Source organism: Orcinus orca, chromosome 13, assembly GCF_937001465.1.
Source record: "Orcinus orca chromosome 13, mOrcOrc1.1, whole genome shotgun sequence".
Taxonomy (NCBI): domain Eukaryota; kingdom Metazoa; phylum Chordata; class Mammalia; order Artiodactyla; family Delphinidae; genus Orcinus; species Orcinus orca.
This window is the reverse complement of record NC_064571.1, coordinates 69,114,514-69,134,318: the sequence shown is the minus strand read 5'-3', so window position 1 is coordinate 69,134,318 and position 19,805 is coordinate 69,114,514. Positions and strand designations below refer to the sequence as shown.

At 54.3% G+C, this 19,805-nt stretch overlaps 1 protein-coding gene across 1 annotated transcript in view; it reads left to right on the top strand.

The window, feature by feature from the left end:
* Positions 1 to 5,635: 5,635 nt before the first annotated feature.
* Positions 5,636 to 19,805, top strand: part of TOGARAM2 (TOG array regulator of axonemal microtubules 2) — a 41,496-nt gene continuing 27,326 nt past the window's right edge. The window contains 11 exon segments of the mRNA XM_033425209.2: positions 5,636 to 6,557; positions 6,560 to 6,607; positions 7,037 to 7,153; positions 7,156 to 7,221; positions 7,224 to 7,316; positions 8,182 to 8,393; positions 9,104 to 9,294; positions 12,792 to 12,838; positions 15,817 to 15,983; positions 18,410 to 18,587; positions 18,814 to 18,938. Coding sequence (XP_033281100.2) covers positions 6,485 to 6,557; positions 6,560 to 6,607; positions 7,037 to 7,153; positions 7,156 to 7,221; positions 7,224 to 7,316; positions 8,182 to 8,393; positions 9,104 to 9,294; positions 12,792 to 12,838; positions 15,817 to 15,983; positions 18,410 to 18,587; positions 18,814 to 18,938 — 1,317 coding nt within the window. The 5' untranslated portion in view covers positions 5,636 to 6,484.

Here is a 19,805-nt window from a genome sequence, read left to right as displayed (position 1 = left end):
TCTTGGAGGGCTTTCCAAGTTAGTAATATAGAACTATTTCATTCTTTTAAACTGCATCAGGATCAGCTGGTGGGCTGGTGAAAGCAGATTGCTGGGTCCCACCCTGTAGTTTTTAAGTCAGTGGGGTGGGGAGGGGCAGGGAATGTGCATTTCTAACAAATTCCCAGGTGGCATTGATGCTGCTGTTCTGTGAACCTACTCCCTTTTGAGAACCGCTGCAGTGGTTTTAGGCTGTTGAGCCATCCCCTAATAGACACTGAGGTTGTTTCCAATTTCTCAGAAAAATAAAGAAGGTGGCAGTGACCTTGTCTGTACTGGTGCACGTGTACCGGGATCTTCCTAGGGTGGGTATCGAGAAGGGGAATTCTAGGTCACAGGGTATGACCTGTAATTTTAGTAATTACTGTCAAATTGCCTATCAGTGGGCTATAGTAGGTTACAGATGAACTTTCAAATAATTTCTCCCAAGTTAAAAATAAATCTGATGGGAATTTTGACTGGGCTTGAGATAAACCAACAGATTAAGAGAATTGGTTTCATCATGGAGTACCATAACATTAAAATTTGCTTTTCTCATTTGAAAAGTAAAATATTTACTTTTCTCATTGGAGAGGCATATAATATGATTATTATTTTTTAAGAATTGGGAAATGGTGACTCCTGCTTCGACCTCCTTAGGTTGGGATAATTACATTGGGAGTAATGATCTAGTTGCTCCTCTAAGAGTCTGTGAGCATCCCAGCCTCGGCAAAGTACATAAGATTCTTATACATCATATTTACCAGGCTGTTACCTCGTGAATGAATGGTTTTGTGTGTTAATTCAGCAGGATAGGGGAAGCACTGGGGTCTGTATAGGTGGGAATCTTTTCATGGGGAAGGAATTTTTTCGCCTCTCTTCTCCCACACCTGGATTCTCAGTGTTCCGCATACAGTTGATTGCATTTGACACACAGCATTGGAATGTCCCTGGGATTAGGGCTGTGACAAGTATAATGCAGGAATGGGGATGAGTAGGAGGATACAGTTAAGCAACTAATTAGAATACAAGGTAGAATGAAGTAAGCGTCATTTACTTTCGCAGGTGAAGTGCTGTGGAAGCCAGGAGAAAGGAGAGACTGATCTACTCCTAGCCAGGGATCAGAATTGAGGACTTGAGTACAGTGACCCAAGCCTTGAGGGAGGGCCTTCTAGGAAGCAAGGACGATTACAGTGAGTGGCAAATAGATGCTTAACAGGCGTGTTCTAAAAACCTGTAACTCAAACACTTACAGGGGAGGTCCTTGATTCAGTTAAGTGGCAAGTTTTTCTCAGGTGTCCCCAGATGGCCCTTTCTCTCTCACTAGACATGCTGTGTCTGGAGTTCAGAGCACATGTGTGTTGCTTCTTGTTCTTGCTTGAATTTGCTCAGTTTAGCGAGTGCACTTAACACCCGGTCACTGTCATCACACTTTTCTCCTATCCTCACCAGATTGCCTTGGTTACTTTCTCAGGTTAGAAGGACGACGTCAATGTGAAAAACGACCATTAGATGTCAGCCTTGCTTTGTGCAAATTTTTTCTTATCGCAGAGGAGGCATTTTGAGGAAAAGCTGCTAGTTGTGACCTCTTCCTGTGTAAACTCCCATGATGGGTGGGGGAGTTTGTTTTCTGAACCCCACCCCTGGGCTTGGCCCAGAGAAACCTTGAGATGCTTCCAGCTCTCTTTCTTTTCTGGTGACCAGGTCCCAAAAGAGAACCTTGAATGTCTCTAGGCCAGCAACATGCATCATGGGAGGGACCGAAAATGAATCCCAGTTTAGAGGAGATCGGGTCTCTAGGCTGTGGGCTGGCACCTCCAGATACCTGGGTCTGTCTTGTAGGACTGGAGGGCTGGCCCCTGGTAACTTTAAAGGTAGTGTGGGTTTGCACGTTTGTACATGTGTGTGAATGTGTGCACGTGTGTGTTCTTGTAGGGTGGGGGAGGAGGGGGAAGAGCTCAGACCTGACATTCGTGGTTGATTATCTACCAGCAATGGTACTGAATTATTTTTGTACATGACTTCATTTAATCCTAACAAAGCCCTTTGTTAGGACGCTTTTTCAGATTAAGAAACCAAAGCTCAGAGGAATTGAATAAACTTCCCAAGTTAATTCAAGAGGGGCAGGGCAGGGGACTTCCCTGGTGGTGCAGTCGTTAAGACTCCATGCTCCCAATGCAGGGAACTAGATCCCACCTGCATGCCGCAACTAAGAGTTCACATGCCACAACTAAGGAGCCTGCCTGCCGCAACTAAGACCCAGTACCACCAGATAAATAAATGAATATTAAAAAAAAAAAAAAAAGAGGGGCAGGGCAGGGTTCCAACCTAGCTGTGTCAACCTCAAAGCAGAGTTCCAGGTGTCCCGAGGTGGGCGTTCAGGGGCAGGCTGGGGCAGGGCTGTGGGGTGGGAGGGCTGCCTACACACGGGGCCCCTCTTCAGAGAGTATTTAAGGGGGGCACATATTTTGGGTTCAAACACTAAGTGTGGTAACTCGGCCGTTTCGCCTTCCTCTCTCTCTCTCCTCGCCTGGACACGGCACTATTGTTCCCACCAAACACATCTGAGCAGATGAGCTCTCTGACTTATTCCAGGATTGGGAGCCGACCCCCTCCCCAGTCCCCCTGCTCTGGTCTCTCCTCCCTACTCAGATGCTGGCCCTCCTGCCGAGGGCTGTTCATGTGAGGACCAGACTCTGCCCAGCTCCCTTGGGAGCAAGGTGGACCCGGAGTGGGGCACTGGCTCCCTGCGGGCTGTGCAAGGCACAGGGCGGTTGGGATTTTGTCTTTGGGGCCGACATTCTTTCCTGGGAGACTCCATGTTTGTTTCCTTTCCACCTGAAACCTGAGTCCCTTCTGTCGCCTTTCTTCATTCCTGTGGTGTTGGTCACCATGGAACCTCTTTAGCCATTGCTTTAGTGGAAGGAGTAAACAACAGTCAGTTACCTCGGGCCACCCCTCTCCCTGAGTGCGGACACCGAGGCCGAGGGTGGAGGAGCCAGCCATCTTGGGCGATCCAGAACTTCAGGGGTGAGGACGGAACCCTGGTCCCCAGAACCCCCTGGCTGTTAGCCCTTTAGGTCAGCGGCTGGCTCTTCCAACAGGGGACACAGTCCTTGGTGCCCAGGACAGTGCCCGGTCAGATGGGGGTTCCGTGAATTGTGCCTCAGGGGTCAGCACTAAGTACTGTCCATGCCAAACCCGAAAGCTTTGTCCACATTTGGAATGGAATTTCTGATCCTGGTTTTTACAGTTTGGACATAGATCTTTAAGTTCCCACCAGGTCCTGGGGAGGTGGCACCCACTGCTCTCACATAAGACATGCTTGTCCGTCCACAGCTGTGGACACCTCCCCGTGGGCAGGCACTGAGGAGGTCCTGCATGTAGACCCTGCGGGCCCGAGGGCTCAAAGGTGTGGATGCAAGCGGTGGGCAGACCTAAAAGGGGCTCTGCCGACTGGGTTGCCTGGGCAAGCTACGGAGTGGGCCCAGGTGTCCCTCAGGGAACGGGGGAACCTGGGCCGTCTTCGTCCGCCAGGGAGTTTGTGGGGAGTCGGGTGGAGGGCCGGCTCGCTCAGAAGGTGCCGCTGGACTCACGTATCTGTACTCTGAGGCAGCTCCAGATCTCCTCTTTAGCCTCCTAGACGTGATGCTCTGGGCGGACTGAGTAGCAATATCCACTTTGGCAGCCTAAGGTCAGAAACAGGGCTGGTCTCTTAGTATAAAGGGAATCTGAACTATAGCCCAGTGGTTCTCAATCCTGTTTGAACATCAGAGTCACTCAGAAGTTAAGAAAAACACAAAACAAAAAACCCCAAACAGATCCCTGTGGCTGCTCCCTAGAAAACTCTACCTCACTTGGGGCCTGGGGTGAGGCCTTGGAATCTGTCATTTTCATCAGTTCCAGGAGACTCTGATCTGCGGCTGAGGTTGAGAACAAGGGCTGTAGCTAAATGTCGCTTTTCCACATGGAATTCGCACAGAAAGTCTGCGCTCTGGTTAGGAATGGGTAGCAGGTGTCTGTGTGGCCTGCAACCCTCACTGCCCCCAAAGCCTGGACTCCAGCTCGCTTGCTTTAATTCAGCCGTGGAAGGTCTGTCCCCCCCAGGAATGTTCCTTCTGGGCTTTGCCCAAAGCAGCCACCTTGCCAGTGTCTTGAGTCTCTCACTCAGTGGGGCGAGGAGTGGGGTGTTGGGAGCCGTGGAGCAGAATCTCCCTCCACGTTGCTCGAGAGAAGTACCGTGTCCCTCGGCTATTCCTGGCAGCTTGTCACTACCATGTGGCCAAAGCCCTATCCCAGCTGTCAGCAGCTCGTCACTACCATGAGACCAAAGCCCTATCCCAGCTGTCAGCAGACAGGGGGTTGCCTTCTCCCCTGATCGTGAGGAAAATTCTCCTCAGACAGAGAACCCGAGTGGCTTGAGGCTGTAATCAGCGGGACCAGGCAAAGGCTGGGCTGGGGCCATGCTGGCTGGGCCGGGCTGGAGCCACTGTTTGGCCAGGAGGGTTGCTAGGAGCTGCTCGGCCTTCTGGGGCCTGGGTGGGGACACGGCGGGCTGGCTTCCAGACGGAAGGCAGGTTTTCTCAGTCCCTGAGTTGGGATTTGTTGCTCAGCAAAAGGAAGTTGGCATTACATCCTGCCCTGTCCCCAGATGATATCTCGAGGGACCTACTCTCGAGTAGAAATTGGGAGATTTGGGAGATGTGGCCTTTGCCCTTGATTTTATCACTGATCAGCTCTGGCTGTTCACCTCCCTGCCTGTTACCTCAGCAGAGAATTTAGAAAATTGTGTGAAGTCACAGCATCTGCGGGGAGACCCTTATCACATGGAAAAAGAATGAACTCAGATCAAGGGCGGGAGCAGATGACTGACCCCAGAGGGTTAAGGGAGGCTGGGAAGGGCTTGGCGTGCTCAAGCGGTCGGCACAGGACACTGAAATGGCTGAGAGGGTCTGAGGTTGGCTTGGTCAGCAAAGTGAGAACAAGGGCCAGGAGCCTGGTACAGATGGAGACTGGTGCGCCTGAGAGAAAACTGGAGAGCTGGCCTCCGGGGAGGCCCTACCGCGTACCTGCGTGATAAGAGGGGTCACAAAGCTTGACACTCAGCGTGAGCTTCCAGGGCAGCTGGCAGAGTGACGAGGAAAGTAGCAACTAATGGGGAAGCAAAGTGTCAGACTCCCCCTTGATAAACTCCACCTTCCCCAAGACCCTGAGTTGTCCAAGAGCAAAGGCGGGTTCATGGGTTTCATGGACACTCTTCACAATGAACTCGGCCTACAGTCATGCAGCCCGGGGACTGGGTCATTTTGAAGCGTCCAAGAGAGTCCAAATGTTATAAAAGAAGCGTCCTTTGGTTTAGTGGCAGATTTCTTCACTGTAAGAATGCTTTAACTCCTGGCAGGCTTCCCGCGAAGTGGTATAAAAAGCGTTTGTGGTTTGTACTGACTCCTTTCTGCCTCTCCCCATAATAGGTCCCTGGATGCTACAGGTTGGGGCCCTCTGGATACCTGAGGATCGTACTCACGGCCCAGAAAGTAGCTGCTCCCTGCAGACCACCTCCCAGGTGCCTTCTCCACCCAGGGCACGGGCACCCGTGACGCTGTCCCCCCAGGTAAGGGGCACCTAGGGAAGTCATGAGGGGGTGCGGATCTTCCTCGGGTACTCCCAGGGCCTCCGCCTGGGGGATGTAGCTGGGCTGCCGGGCTTTTCCATCCGGGCCAGGCTGTCTGTGGGCCCTCCCTGCTCAGCCGTCCGTCAGGGGCCTCCCTGGCCTGACTATGGCCTCCTCAGCCTGAGCTTTGCCTCCACTCTCGAGCTGGTGGGCTGGCCGAGGGGCTGAGCGTGGTCTTCTGTGGTGGGAAGATGGAGATGGGCAGAGGATACAGGAGTGGGGCCTCCAGGAGCACCGGCTGGCCCCGTTTCCTCAGCTGACAGGGCAGGAGAGTGGGAACAGTGTGGCCAGCTGTGTGGCGGGAGACTGGGTCCCAGGCCTGGCGCTGCCACTGGGAGCCAGCTGTGTGGGCCTCAGTCTCCTCTGCAGAGTGAGGGGTCAGAGGTCCTGCCCTGGAGAGAATGGGTGCTTGTGAGGTGGAGGGCCACTTCTCCCTGGAGGGCTTGGAGCAGGGGCCTGGAGATCCCTTGGGAGGAGTGTGGAGAATCGGGAATGCCTGAGCAGTTCAGGAAACAGGCCGCGGTGCTCAGGGCAGGGCACCTGGGGAGCCCGTGAAGGAGGCTGAGAAGGTGTAATTGGGGGAGGGGTTTGGAGCCAAGCTGGGGGTAGAAGTCAGGCCGAGAGGGTGGGGAAGACTGGGCTCTGGTGGGGATCATGGTGCCCTGGCTGGCTGGAATTGGGATGGCAAGCCCCCACCTGAGGGCCAGGCTCTGCTTTGGGGGACAGGCTGCAGAGAGCCCGGGGCAGTCTGTCCTCAGTCCTGGCCTCAGTGGACTCTAAGATGCCGCTCTCCCTATGTTTCTGTCCCCCGGCAAGGTTCTGGCTCCGCTGGCTGTGTACTGTGGGAGCATCTCTTGGACCAGTGCTGGACACTCCCAGGGGGAAGCAGTGACTCCAGCCCAAAGACTTTTGGAAAAGGTGAGACTGGGGGACTGGGCCTAGTGACTTGGTCACATCAAATGACCTTCAAGTGCCCAGGGCAGCCTCTCTGGGGCCTTTGGGCAGAGATGGGGGATTCCACCTGACAGCTGCCCAGTCAGGGCCAGTGACCACAGAGCAGAGCTTGGGCCTCGTCCTGGAGGGAGGAGATGGGTGTGTTTAGATGCCCAGCTGTGTCCTCAAGCTACTGGCAGGTATTATTTTTACTTTGGTCCCTACTGAAAATGCCCTTTGGTTTTAGGTGGGTCTTTTCAATCCTGTGCCTCAGGGGATGGAGTTGTACAGAGGGGACCCGCAGGAACAGGGAAGTGGGGCTCTTCTAGGAACCCCGAGAAGGCAGGGCTGTGGTCCCTGGCTTCAGGACCTGGGCTCCTCTAGCACCGCAGCTCTGGTCTCTGCTTCCCTCAGCCTCCCTCCGGCCAGTGCTGAGCGTCCTGCCAGAGAAGCCGTCGCAGCTCTTGAGTGGATGTGGGGAGCCTGGCAGCCTCAAGCTGGGTGCTTCCCTGAAGGGCTGGCAGGCCAGGAATGGCATCCCAGGAAGCCCGGGGCCCTGTCACTGGGCCCCCAGCCCCTGGTGCCACTTCCTTCGCTGGAGTGGAGGCCAACCGTGTGGCCCGGGACACCACTCAGATTAAGGAAAAGCTCAAGACAAGGAGGTTCTTGGAGGGCTTGGCAGCATCTCCCCGAGGTGAGCCCTGGGCCTGTCCACCTGCCACCTGGGCTGTGAGGACCGCCAGGTGTCCAGCTGCCAGCTGGGCTAGTCAGGGGGCACCCGCCAAGCACCCTCCCTCTACACCCTCCACCTCCTCCCTGGAACGCCGTCTCCCACCGGGGCCTCTGCGGTAGCTCCCGACCTGCCTCCCCATTCTCACCCTCGCTGCAGAGGAATTCTAGTCTTCTAGACTTCGCTGCAAAGGAATTCTAGTCTTCTAGCCTTCGCTGCAGAGGAATTCTAGTCTTCTAGGCTTCGCTGCAGAGGAATTCTAGTCTTCTAGCCTTCGCTGCAGAGGAATTCTAGTCTTCTAGCCTTCGCTGCAGAGGAATTCTAGTCTTCTAGGCTTCGCTGCAGAGGAATTCTAGTCTTCTAGCCTTCGCTGCAGAGGAATTCTAGTCTTCTAGCCTTCGCTGCAGAGGAATTCTAGTCTTCTAGCCTTCGCTGCAGAGGAATTCTTTCTGAACACGAATCTGACTATATTCTTCTTTCCATCCCCACGGGCTATGCTTAACGCCACCCAGTGGTTTTCAGATGGCCGCAAGGACTAGAACCTGTTGTCCTCACTCCTAATTCAGTACTGATTTTGTTTCCCTTTCTACCCAACCTGCCTCTGAATTTTAAATAGGTAACTTTGATGGACACTTTCTACCAAATTTTACAGGCGTGGGAAAGGACACTCAGCAGAGTCTAGTGGTGCGGGTGGAGCTGGGGGCGGATCTGCACCCTCATCTCTCCATCTCAGCTGCCCCAGGACATAAAGCCCTGTTGCCAGCATCTCAATTAACCCCATTCCCCGCACTCCTGGGACTAACCTACTCCCCGTCCCCACCCCCTACAGCCTCTCTGGATCCTGGGGGAGCCCCCAAAGGAGTTCCCCTGAGGACCGCCATTCCCCGGGCTGCCTCTCAGAGGCTGCTGAGGGTGCCCAGGCCGATGACTCCCATCCAGAGCCTCCCCACCACCCCGGAGGCCAGCGGAACCAAGGACAAAGGCCTGGACCCACCCAGGAGCCATCAGGGACCCCAGGAACTGAGACCCGGTGCCCAGGAGGTAAGGCGGTTGGACTGCTCTGAGTCTTGCTTCCCTGCCCTTCTGTTTTTCTTTCTATCCTTTACCAACCCCTGTTCCCAAGCCCTGAGCTTCTCTGAAGGTGTCTTCTCTGGCTTGGGAGTTGCCCCAGAGGTACTGAGCCCAGTCCTCCTGAGCAGAGGCTGTGTGACCACCTGTCTTACACTTGGTGGTTCCCAAGCCATCTCTGATATAAATGTTCCAGAATTCCTCATGCTTCTGGCCCTCCCCATTTTTGGTAAGGAACTGTGGCAGAGGGGAAAGAATGCTGGGCTGGGACTCCGGGGATCTGGGTTCTGGTTTTCACTCTGCCTCTCACTGGTTGTGTGACCTTGGGCAAGTCACTCCCCTCCCTGGGCCCCAGTTTGCACTAAAAAGAGGGAATTGGACCAGATGTTTTTGAGGATCCCTTGCGGCCCTGATGTTCTAGGATTTTCTGAAATGAGAACAGAAAAACAAATAATAATAATAACAAAAGGGGTTGGAGTAGGAATGAGGGGATTCCCTTCTTGCCTAAAATGGTAAGGAAACAATGAACCTGGGGGTCCCAGGGTTGTGTGGCTGGAAAGAGAAACAGAGGATACTTGCCAGCACTTCTGCCCAGGTGGTGCTGATAGAAGGGACTGCCTGCGAGGTGAGCATCCAGATGGAATGTTTCATGGACCAGACCCCTCCTCCAGCTCCGCTCCCAGGCGCAGGTGTCCCAGCAGTACCTGCACTGCAGTGACGAGAAGATGCACAAGTCCCTGGCGGGCATTGTGATCCCGCCCATCCCAAAGGACAGGGTGCCCGCCGGGACCTCCTCCTGCACGCCTGGCTCCCTTCCCAGCCTCTTGCCTCCAGGCCAGGACATCCTCATGGGCCTGAGGCCTGCCACCACACGGTAAGCAGCGCTAAGTCAAAAGTACCTTGCAGCCCTCTCTCCTCTATCCCCCAAGATCCTCTTGGGCTCCCTATGGCTAAGCCTCCACGGCAGGGCAGAACTCTAGGGGCTGGGCGTGTGAGGGGCAAGGTCCTGCGCTGTGAGCCTCAGACCTGGGGTCGTCACAGCTCTCACCCTTGACTCCAGCGGGAGGGTGTATGGGCTTAATTAACAATGTCTCGGCCTCTGTCTTCTACCAGTGTCCTGATGTGTGTGGTGGCTGCAGTGATGAATAAAATACAAATTATTTTAAAGCTCTGTTGAATTCATGGTAGCTGTTTGTGACGACGTATTGATATTTTCTTAATTAATGGACACTAAAAATACAAGTATTATCGTGTCTGTGTATATGGGGGGGAGTCCACAAAACTTTTGAACTTAAAAAGGGGTCTTCATACCCCCAAAAGGCTGGGAATCAGTGGGTAGAGGATCTCTGTGTTGTAATGAATCTGGACTTATGGCTGGTAAGTGGGACAGAGGGTGCTCTCCACATGGCCAAAGACATCCCTGTGGTCAGGCCAGACTGCTGGAGTGACTGTGTGTGTATGTGTGAGAGAGAGAGAGGGGGCGAGAGCGTGCGCTTTATCTGGGGTCGGCTGTACCTATTTCTCTCAAGCTTCGTCTCTCCCTCTGTCTCCCACGCTGTCTTCCCTTCTGACTGTAGGCGTGTCCACATCTTTCCCACCCCTGGTGCAGTGTGGGAACCCACTGTGGACCTGCTCCTGGGTTTGAGTTCTCTGCCTGATTTCGCAGTTGACCTCCCTCCTCCCCATCGGCACTGCCTCCTCCTTTCCTGCTCAGACACCCTCCTCTCCCTCCCCTCTGAGAGTTCTTGGTGGCTCTCATGACTCTCTGGCCCCAGATAAGTGACCCTCCCATCCCATCCCACTGCTCTTGACTTTTTTGCACCATCTGAGCTGTTGATGCCCTTGGACTCTTCCTCACCTTCCTGACTTTAAACCTGCTTCTCGACCTTCCAGGCAGCCTCCTGTGCACCTTCTTTCATCATTACTTAAGTTTGTTCCAGAGCCCTTTGCCCCCCACCTCCTTGTTCTCCCCTGGGATCTTATCTGTGCAGTGGCTTCCAAGATCATGGGGGATGGGTGACTTCCGTGTCCCCTGCTCTCACCCTGAGGTCTCTCCAGAGTCAAGTTCTGTGCTTCCATCCTCCTGCTGAGCACCCTCAGGGTCCTCATGGCTGATGCAGATCCAGCATCAGAGGCAGCGAGGGAGGATGTGCCACCGTCCCGGCATCACGGACAGAGCACCACATGTTTCCCCAAACTGCCTCCCTCCTACAAGGTGCAGGTGTTCCCTTTGATCTTCCAATTTCAGCATCATCTTTGACTTTTGCTCCTATTGCCTCCTGTTCCCAGCAGATTGCCGCATCCCATTAGGTCTTTCTTGAACAGTAAGAGAAAATACAAAAGCTACCATCCCCGTCTTGCCCCTGCCTTTCCTCTCAGTTTGCACTTACTGGCTCCCTTTTGACCTGCCCCCATAGCTCCCACCCGGTCTCCTTGCAGCCCTGGGCTCTCCATCCTAATCTCGTGTTTTCATCCACCCCCTGAATACACCTCTTCCATGCATCTCACATTTATGGACTTCCTGGTGCCAGCAGCGTAAAGATGAGTCTCCCTGGCCAGACATTCAGCGTGTCCCAGCGCACCACTCCACACTTCCTCCAGTGCTGCTCTACAGGCTCCGACCCACCCTTCCCAATGCCTGTGCCGAGCCCTGGACGGCACCTCTCTGCAGCCCCAACATGAGCCTTTCCCCCTTGGCCCGCCGATCAGTTCCTATGTTTTTCAAGCCCCAGCTCCACATCTGCCCCCGCTCTCAGGTCTTCCCTGGCCTCCTCAGGGGAGTGGGGAAGGGAAGCGCCTTCTCAGCACTGTCCACAGGCATCCAGCTTGTGCACTGCCTGACTACCTCCCGCCCACTGATTTGCTCCACGTTTATTTAAACCTCATTTCTATTCTTTAACTTGGAGCACTACAAGGCAGGGGCCATATCTGGAAATCTCTGTGGCTCCCATGGTCTCAAGCTTGGTCCTGGCCATGGATTAGTCACATAATAAGTATCTGCCCATTTGCTGTCTGGTTGTGACATGGATTTCTCTCCATTGCCTCTGTGAGGCTAACAAATGGCTGGGAGGGAGACTCCATTTCCATTTCATCCATCCTCCCGTCCAGCCATGCATCCGTGTGCTCACTTAAAAGCTATGGAGCACCACTCTGTGTCAGGCATCGTGCCAGGTGAAAGCAAAGCCCAACAAGACAGCCAGGGGCAACCACAGGGATTGCCCAGCTCCACCTCTGCCCCCCAAACCTGTTAGTGCTCCTGGGCAGTGGTGGGTTCCGCAGTGAAGACACAGCGGAGGGGCTCCCTAGGCTGGGTGCCCTGGGGTGTTTGCCTACTGGCTGCAAAACACACAACCCCTCCATGTAGGTCCTGACCCAAGAGGCTGTGTGAGTTCCAGGGAGCAACTCTGAGTCTTGACTGGTCCAGGCCCACCCTGAAGCTCTGCCCCTCCTGTAGACCTCGGGTCCCCTGACCTCCACAGACCCCCTCGGATAGGGGCCCCTGGATCTGGGCAGGCACTGAAATGGGCTCTCCTGCTGCCTGTCTTCTAGCCACCCCGGCCTGGGTCATTCCGCTGAGTGAATCCTCTGAGGCCAGAGCACAGGATGTTGTGTTCCAGTCCTTGCGTTGTGGCTTGTGACCCTGTCAGCCCCCCAGGGGGTTCTGCTGTCTGTGCATTTCCCCGTGAGAAGAGAAGAATCCATGTTGGAGGATGTATAGCTGGTCTCCACGGGAATGTAAGCCCCGTGAAGGCAGGGATTGCCATCTGTCTTAGTGATGCTGTATTCCCGCTAAAACCAGTGCCGGGAATGCCCCATCTTCCTTTCCTGTGCTTAGTTTGGGATTGAACCTCTGTTACAAAACAGTGGTGATTTCCCATCAGCAGCAAAGGGGGTCAGTCCCTCTAGACCCTGAGGGGCAAGGGTGGGGGGATCACCGAGCTCTCCTGGAGTGGGGGCTGTTCGGAGGACTTGAACTCAGTCTGCTCTGAGCTGGAAGGAGGTTTATCCTCATCTGCGGCAGCCGCTCTCCTGCGGACAGAGCAGGGCACAGGGCTCCCTTTTGGACTGAGCAGTTTCATGTGGAGGCAGCTTCCCGGGGAATGGATGGGCTGTGCCTCTGGAAAATAGGGCTTGGAGCTGTGTCTGGACACTGAGGCTGGCCTGGCCTGGCCTGCCGGTCAGCCTGCCCTCAAGTTTGCGGAAGGGACTGCATCTCCTGCGGCTTTGAAGCCCTGGCCAGGAGCCTCCTTACAGGGCCACCCATGGCTCCCTCGGCCCTTGCCCCCTCCTGGAGCTAGCCTGGGCTCCTCACAGCAGGAGCTCTTGCTTGCCATCTCTCATGGGTGCTTTTTTCTCCCCCATTCTTTTAAGATTGGTTCGGGAGAGTGGGCCTTGGGAGAAGACCCCCAGATCACTGGGTATGTACTCGCCGTGCACACCCCCATGTGTTTTTTGACTCTCTGGTTCCTGGGCTGGATCATGGGATCAGAATTAGGGCCAGAGGAGACCTGGGTGCTGTCAGACTCAAGCCCCTCATTTCACAGACGGGAAAGCAGAAGGCACCCTCGTGCCACGGACGGTGGCCCCAGCTCTGTGCCGCCCTCCACCAGCGCAAGTCGCTTCACGAACACCCAGCTGAGAGAGACGGCGCTGTCCCCATTTGACAGAGGAAGGGGTTGAACTGAAGCTGGACCTTCTCCCTGGCCTCAGGGCACAGAAAGCAGCCTTGATGCATTTGCACGCAGGTCCTCATGGCTCCAAAGCTGGCGCTTCTGACCCATCGTGTGTCTGCTGCCCCTGCGCGGTTCTAAGTGAATAGAGGATTCCTCTCCAGACAGAGTGAGAAATTAAACCACATCCCACAATGCCTTAGTCAGCCCATCCCGGAAGGTTTCAGCATCAGGGGAATAGAGCGAACCCGGGCTGGCAGTGAGGCAGGTGGCCGAGGCCCAGGGAGGCTCTCCAGCCTGATGACCTAGTTTGTGGAGAGGATGGAAGGTTGGGGGAGGGGACCTGGGCGGAGCACCCTGAGCCTGGCCGCAGGCGATGGGGGGCTAGAGGCGGCTGCTGTGCTGACGGGCAGGAGGGAGTGGACTCTTGTGTAGCTTTCCAGCAGCTTACTCTGTAATCAGCTCAGCAGGTGGGTCAGTTGGCCAGGGGGAGGCTGCTGCCCAAGACGCCCCAGGGTTAAGATGTTCAGCTGCGCCCGAGGGGCAGGCCTGGCACAGAAACCTCTGTGGTGACTGCACCTCCCCCTCTCCCCGGCTGGGCTGCTGCGGGGTAGCTGGGGCAGTCTGGTGGCGCACACCGGCACCCAGTGTCCCTTAAGAGCTACCCTGAGAGCACTGGAACGGGGCTTTGGGCCAGGGGACACGAGCCTGTAGCTACGCCCTTGTCCGCCTCACCAGCTTGCTGCTTGAGAACCAGGTCCCCAGGGGGCAGGGGCCAGGCTGCTTGGACAAGGCTTTCTAGGGTGCCTCTTGGAGGCATAGGTGAGAAGGGGCTAAAAAGTGGCAAAGTCCTTAAGGGGCTCTCTGACCCTCCAGCTGTCGGCTGGGAATAACATTGCCCAATTTGGGGACCACGTCTGGCACGTAGTAGGGGCTCACGTGGTATTGTCTGAAGCTGAGGGCTTCCCCCAGTCTTGTGGCTTTTCCGCAGTCCCTGCCCCGGTCAGCTGGCACCTGGACACCTGTACCCTCGGTCCTACCTTACTTCTGGGCAGATGGAGGCTTCGCCCCTCCTCTCCCTCAGCCCTGGATCCTCCTCCCAGGAGGGATCTTTGGCAGAAGGTATGAGCCGGGCAGAGATCTGGGGTGACCCGGGAACCCTGCCGGACCCCCAGACTCAACACACCCTTTCTGGGGCTTCCCTGGTGGTCCAGTGGTTAAGAATCCGCCTTCCAATGCAGGGGACACGGGCTTGATCCCTGGTCAGGGAACTAAGATCCCACATGTCGCGGGGCAACTAAGCCCACGTGCCACAACTACTGAGCCCATGTGCTCTGGAGCCCACGTGCCACAACTAGAGAGACCTTGCATCGCAACTACTGAGCCCGCGCACCACAACTAGAGAGAAGCCCATGTGCCACAAGGAAGATCCCGCGTGCTGCAACTAAGACCAGATGCGGCCAAATAAATAAATAAATATTAAAAAAAGAAAAGAAAGGAAAAGAAAAAAACATACCTTTTTCAGCCTCAGGCAGCCCCAGATGGTGACCCCAATTCCAGAGGACCCCTGATTTGCAAGTTCACTCAAGGACAGTGAACTCCAAACTTTGTGAGCAGGAGAACCTGGTTAACATTTCTTTCATTAAAAGAAAACGAATGGGGTCTTTCCTGGTGGCACAGTGGTTGAGAGTCCACCTGCCAGCGCAGGGGACACGGGTTCGAGCCCTGGGCCAGGAAGATACCACATGCCACGGAGCAACTAAGCCCGTGCGCCATGACTACTGAGCCTGCACTCTAGAGCCCATGAGCCACAACTACTGACCCTGCGCATCTGGAGCCTGTGCTCCACAGTGGGAGAGGCCGCGACAGTGAGAGGCCCGCGCACCACGATGAAGAGTGGCCCCCGCTCGCCCGCCGCAACTGGAGAAAGCCCTCGCACAGAAATGAAGACCCAACACAGCCAAAAATAAATAAATAAATAAATTTAAAAAAAAAAAAAGAGAAAACGAATGAACCTACCCACACACTGCCTCTATTACCAGAAATGTGCTCTTTGAAGCCATTAATTGGGAAAATATAGAATGACAAAGAGATACTATGGATTTGATGTCCTTTGGAAATGAATTTGTATTTTATCAATTGTAAGAGCACCTGAAGGTCACTGGGTCTCAGCTTTCCTGTCTGTAAAATGAAAGCCCTGGGCTGGCATTAGTTCTCTGGGCCCTTCATGCTATGTCATAGTCTCAGATAGGAGCATGGTGGTATATAACAGTCAGTGGGCTCATTTTATTTTTCCTTTTTCTGACGTACACACCTCCCAGTTAAAACAGACTTACATTCTCAGGAAATATCTTAAAACTCTTAGATAACCGATCTGCCCCTATTTCCTGCCCAGCCTCCTCCCTCCTCACTCCCCGCATCCCCCCACCCCCAGTCTTAGAATAAGGTGTGCAATACTAGTTGAATGAATGGATAGAGGGATGAAAGGAGGAGGGTGTTGGTCCTTGGGCAGCCTGTTCTATACGTGCCAGTGCCGCCCTGTAGAGTAAATTTAACCTGTGTCTTTCTCCAGCAAGGAAGCATTGGGCAGAAGAACCGAGGGTGAGGGGCTTAGGCAGGAAAATGTCACACCAACCACAGGGCCATAGAGCCTCAGCCCCAAAGGGATGGCTGCTGCTCCTGGGTGCTGGGCGTCCTCAGCTCCATTCTTGTTCTCTACTCCTCAGAGCCAAAACCTTTGGTCCTGCCCGTCAGAGACAGGTCTGCTGCCCCTGAGAAGCCTGCCCTGCCTTCCTCTCAGTCTGCTCCTATTCTGACAGCCTTCTCCTTCAGCCACGCCAAAGAAAGCCAGCCCTTGCTAAAAGAAGAGGACCAGAAGGAGAGTGGCACCAAGGTACCTGGAAAGCGAGGGGAAGAGGAAGCTGGGGTCAGAGTGGACCACTGGCTGAACACACACATGTTTCTGAAATATGTAAGTGTGGGACCAGCTTGAGGAAGGCAAGGAAGAGCCCCGAGGCAGCTGCCCCTAGTACTTGAGGCCAGAACCTATAGATGGGTTTGGGGTGAAGGCTGGAGAAGAGAAGAGAAAGAAGAGAGGAGAAGGATGGAGGTGAAGGGAAGAGTACAGTGGGAAACTGAGGGGTGGGGATGAGGGAAGAAGGGAGGGCAGAAGGAGGTCACACATGGTTCAGAAGCAAGTAGGATGTGGGGGAGAGTGCAGAGGGGCTTAGGTGAACCAAGCCTAGTAATTTGAACCAACACCCAAAATAGCAACCCAGAGGCAGCTGACTCAGAGGCAGATCAGCCAAAGGCCTGTGCCTGACAGGCTGACAAATACCTTGGACTTCTAAGGTGACCTTGATCCAGATGATTCATCCAGATTCTCATCTGGATGAATTTAGTGAAACATGGAGAGTCACTGTTATGGTCATTATTTGAAACAGAGATATAAGAGTGCAATAAACATATCCTGAAAGCCTGCTGTATGCATATACTATGGGATCCAGTGATGCTGGTAAGGTCCAGGCACCACATCCTCCCACTCCAGCGAGGGTGACGGACCATGAGACAAAGGAAGAACAATTCAGGGCCATGAAATGATCTCATCCTCCACCCCACCTTAGCCGCTCACTCCCATGGTCATACTGTAGACGTTGGCACTGCAAACAACTTCACCACCGTCACTTCTCCACCTCAAGCACCCCACTCACTCACCACCTTCTCCTACTGTTCTAGCTCAATCCATCCAATATTCCAGCTCCAGCACTTGTCCTTCTCCTGCATCAATAATGTTCTCCTTGAAACGGGATCATTCCCACCAGCATCCTAGCTCTCTGTTTCCTCTCTCCTCTCTTAAAACCAAAGAAAAATATTGCCTTGTGTCTCTACTCGTCCTCTCCTGAGTGCAGGCCAGTGGGGCTTAGTCCCCGCCAGCCCCGTTGAAACTGCCCCCATTGAGGCATCAATGAGGCCACCTTCCCATGTGCAACACATCTCAGTGCTCTTCCAGCTTGACCCATCGCCAGCTTTTGTGGCTCATCCTTCTTGAATTCCCCACTGAGGGACGGAGATGAGGGATGGCTTCTTTCTTGCTTGTCTGACTACATCAAAATTAGCTCCTTCCTGGTCCTTCTTTGCTGGTGCCTCCTTGTCTTCCTGACCTCTACGTACTGGAGCCCCCAGGGCTCAGACCTCTAGCGTCTTATCTATTTATACGGGCCCCTGTGGTTTGATCCAGCCCATGGCATTAGGTACCACCTCTATGCTGAGGACTCCCAAGTCTCCCTCTCCAGCCCAGACTTTCCCCAGTCTCCAGTAGCTGTTAAATTATATGACTATGTTTATATAGAACTAATACTCGACGTCTCCATTTAGGTCTCTAATTATATCTCAAACTTACCTCGTCCAAGGCTTAACTGTTGAACAGTTACCCCCGCAAAACCTCCTTTTCCCCATGTCCCCTCTCCATGAATGGCAGTAAAAGGCAACTCCAGCCTTCCAGCTGCTCCGGCCCCAAATCTTGGGCCCATCCCTGCCTCCTGTCTTTCTCTCTCATCCCACACCTCATATATCAGCCAAAGCTGTGGGCTCTACTTTTGAAACATGTCCAGAATCTAGCCATTCTACCGTCTTCATTCCTGCTATCCTAGTCCAAGTCCCACCTCATGGGAACCCCTTGTTCTATTTTTGCAACTTCTCGTGAGTCTTAAATTATTTCAAAATAAAAAGTTATTAAAAACAACACTTAGAGAATACCCCCCATCCAGCCAAATAAAAAGAAAAAGAAAAAAAAAGAATCAGATCATGTCACTCTTCTGCTCAGAACCTCCAGTGGCTTGCTGTGTCCTCCGGAGGAAAAGCCCAAGCCCCCACCATGGGCCACAGGGCCCAGTGCGCTGTGACTCCGGCCCCATCCCTCCGGCCCCACCTGTGTCCTGCCTCTCCTCTGACTCAGGGTGCTCCTGCCTCAGCACTCCCAGCCACGCCCAGCGCACGTCAGCCTCAGGGCCTGCTCCCTGCTTCATTTCATTTATGTCTCTGCTTCAATTTCACCGCCTCTGGGAGTCCCTCTGGGTCTCCCTACCCGAAACAGAAGCCCCGTCACCCTGTGTCCCTTACTTGCCTTCCGGTGCATGTTGCCTGATACTAGAGGCTGTCTGTTTGCCGTCATCTGCCCACTCCATGTGGCTCATGGGGAGCAAGGCCTTTGACCTTTTGTTCATTCTCGGAGCAGCAATCAGCACACAGGAGCCACTCACATTCCTGCTGATGGAATGAAGAAGGTATAGAAAGCACACTTGGGTCTCCAGCGTGATGGAGTTTGCCTTGATCTTGTACTGGATCCAGGTCACCGTAGCCAGGTCTGCCCAGGAGAAGATGCAGCTGAAGCAGATGAAGGAGATGGAATTGGTCCAGAGAGTGAAGGAGCCGGAGAGGGAGAGGGGGAGGGAGCTCGCTTCCCAGAGCCTGGGCTCCCGGAGGACCTTGATGAAGGAAGGTGCTGGGTGCTTGGGAAGGCCCCCTCAGGCTGGGGAGACTTCTTGGCCAACACCTGGGCCAAAAGAGAGGCTGTCCACGCCTCCCACCCTCTCCGTCCTGAGACTGGACAGGGAGCCATGTCTGCTGTCTTGTAGCTCACTGATGGGCCCATTTCCAAAGGGGGACTCTGGGGCCGGGGGACAGGCAGGACCAGCTCTGTCCTCGGACTTTCTCTGCCTCCACAGGCCTCCTTACCCTCCGGGGCAGTGGGACCCTCTCTGTGCCCACTGGGCTGAGCAGCCCCTGCAGAAACAACACTGGCGTCATCCTGAGGAAGCGGGCCGACAGGGCCTCACTGCCCAGCATCCCTGTCAGAAGCAGGAACTCAGCTTTGCCTGCCGTGCTTCAGGCGGGACCTAGACCAACTGGCTGGGGGGGCACGTGTCCCCCTCGCTACACTGTCTTGGGGTGCTTTGGGGTGTGGCAAGGGTGACTTCTGCTGCTCTGCTTCTGCCAGTTGCCCATGTCGGAGGAGGGGGCAGCCTGGGGTGGTCACCTTGCCAGAGACAGGAACAGTGTCTGGAAGTCAGAAGTATCTGGGGGCCAGGCTGGGGACCCAGGGCGTTGTAACGGGAATTGTGGATGGCTGGACAGGTGTGCCCAGCCTGCGTGACATGTCCTAGAGGACTCACCAGTGCACCGGGACCACAGATGCTGGAAGCAGCCTCCATGGGAGTAGCTGGAAACACCAGGAAGAGGAAGAGGGGGTCTGGGAAGACCCTGGGTTCTTGCTTGTTGCCTCATAAAATGTCAGGGCTGGACAGGGCTGGTGACAGACTGGGATCTGAGGAGCTGAAGGTTCTATGGGGACCCTCAGGAAGGCACCAAGGGACAAGGGGAGGCCCTGTCCCCATTCTACCAGAGGAGGGTCTATTTTGTCTCCCCTTTTTGAATACTGGGGCTCCATGCGGGATTTCATTTGAAAAGATTTTGCTAGTAAAGAACATTTGAAAACAACCAACCTGGTTCAGAGTTTCTTTAAATGTGGACACTGTTGGTAGAATAGAGCATCATTTTTGTGCTAGAAATAATATTGACTGACCTCCCTTTTCTATTCTCTTTCTATCCTTTTGATTCCATCAAGTAGAAAGTCTTAATCTGGTGCTAGTTTTTAGCACCTCTCTAAGACTTATGAATCTCCTTTTTAAACAAAGAGATTCTTCTCCCAGCTTGAGAC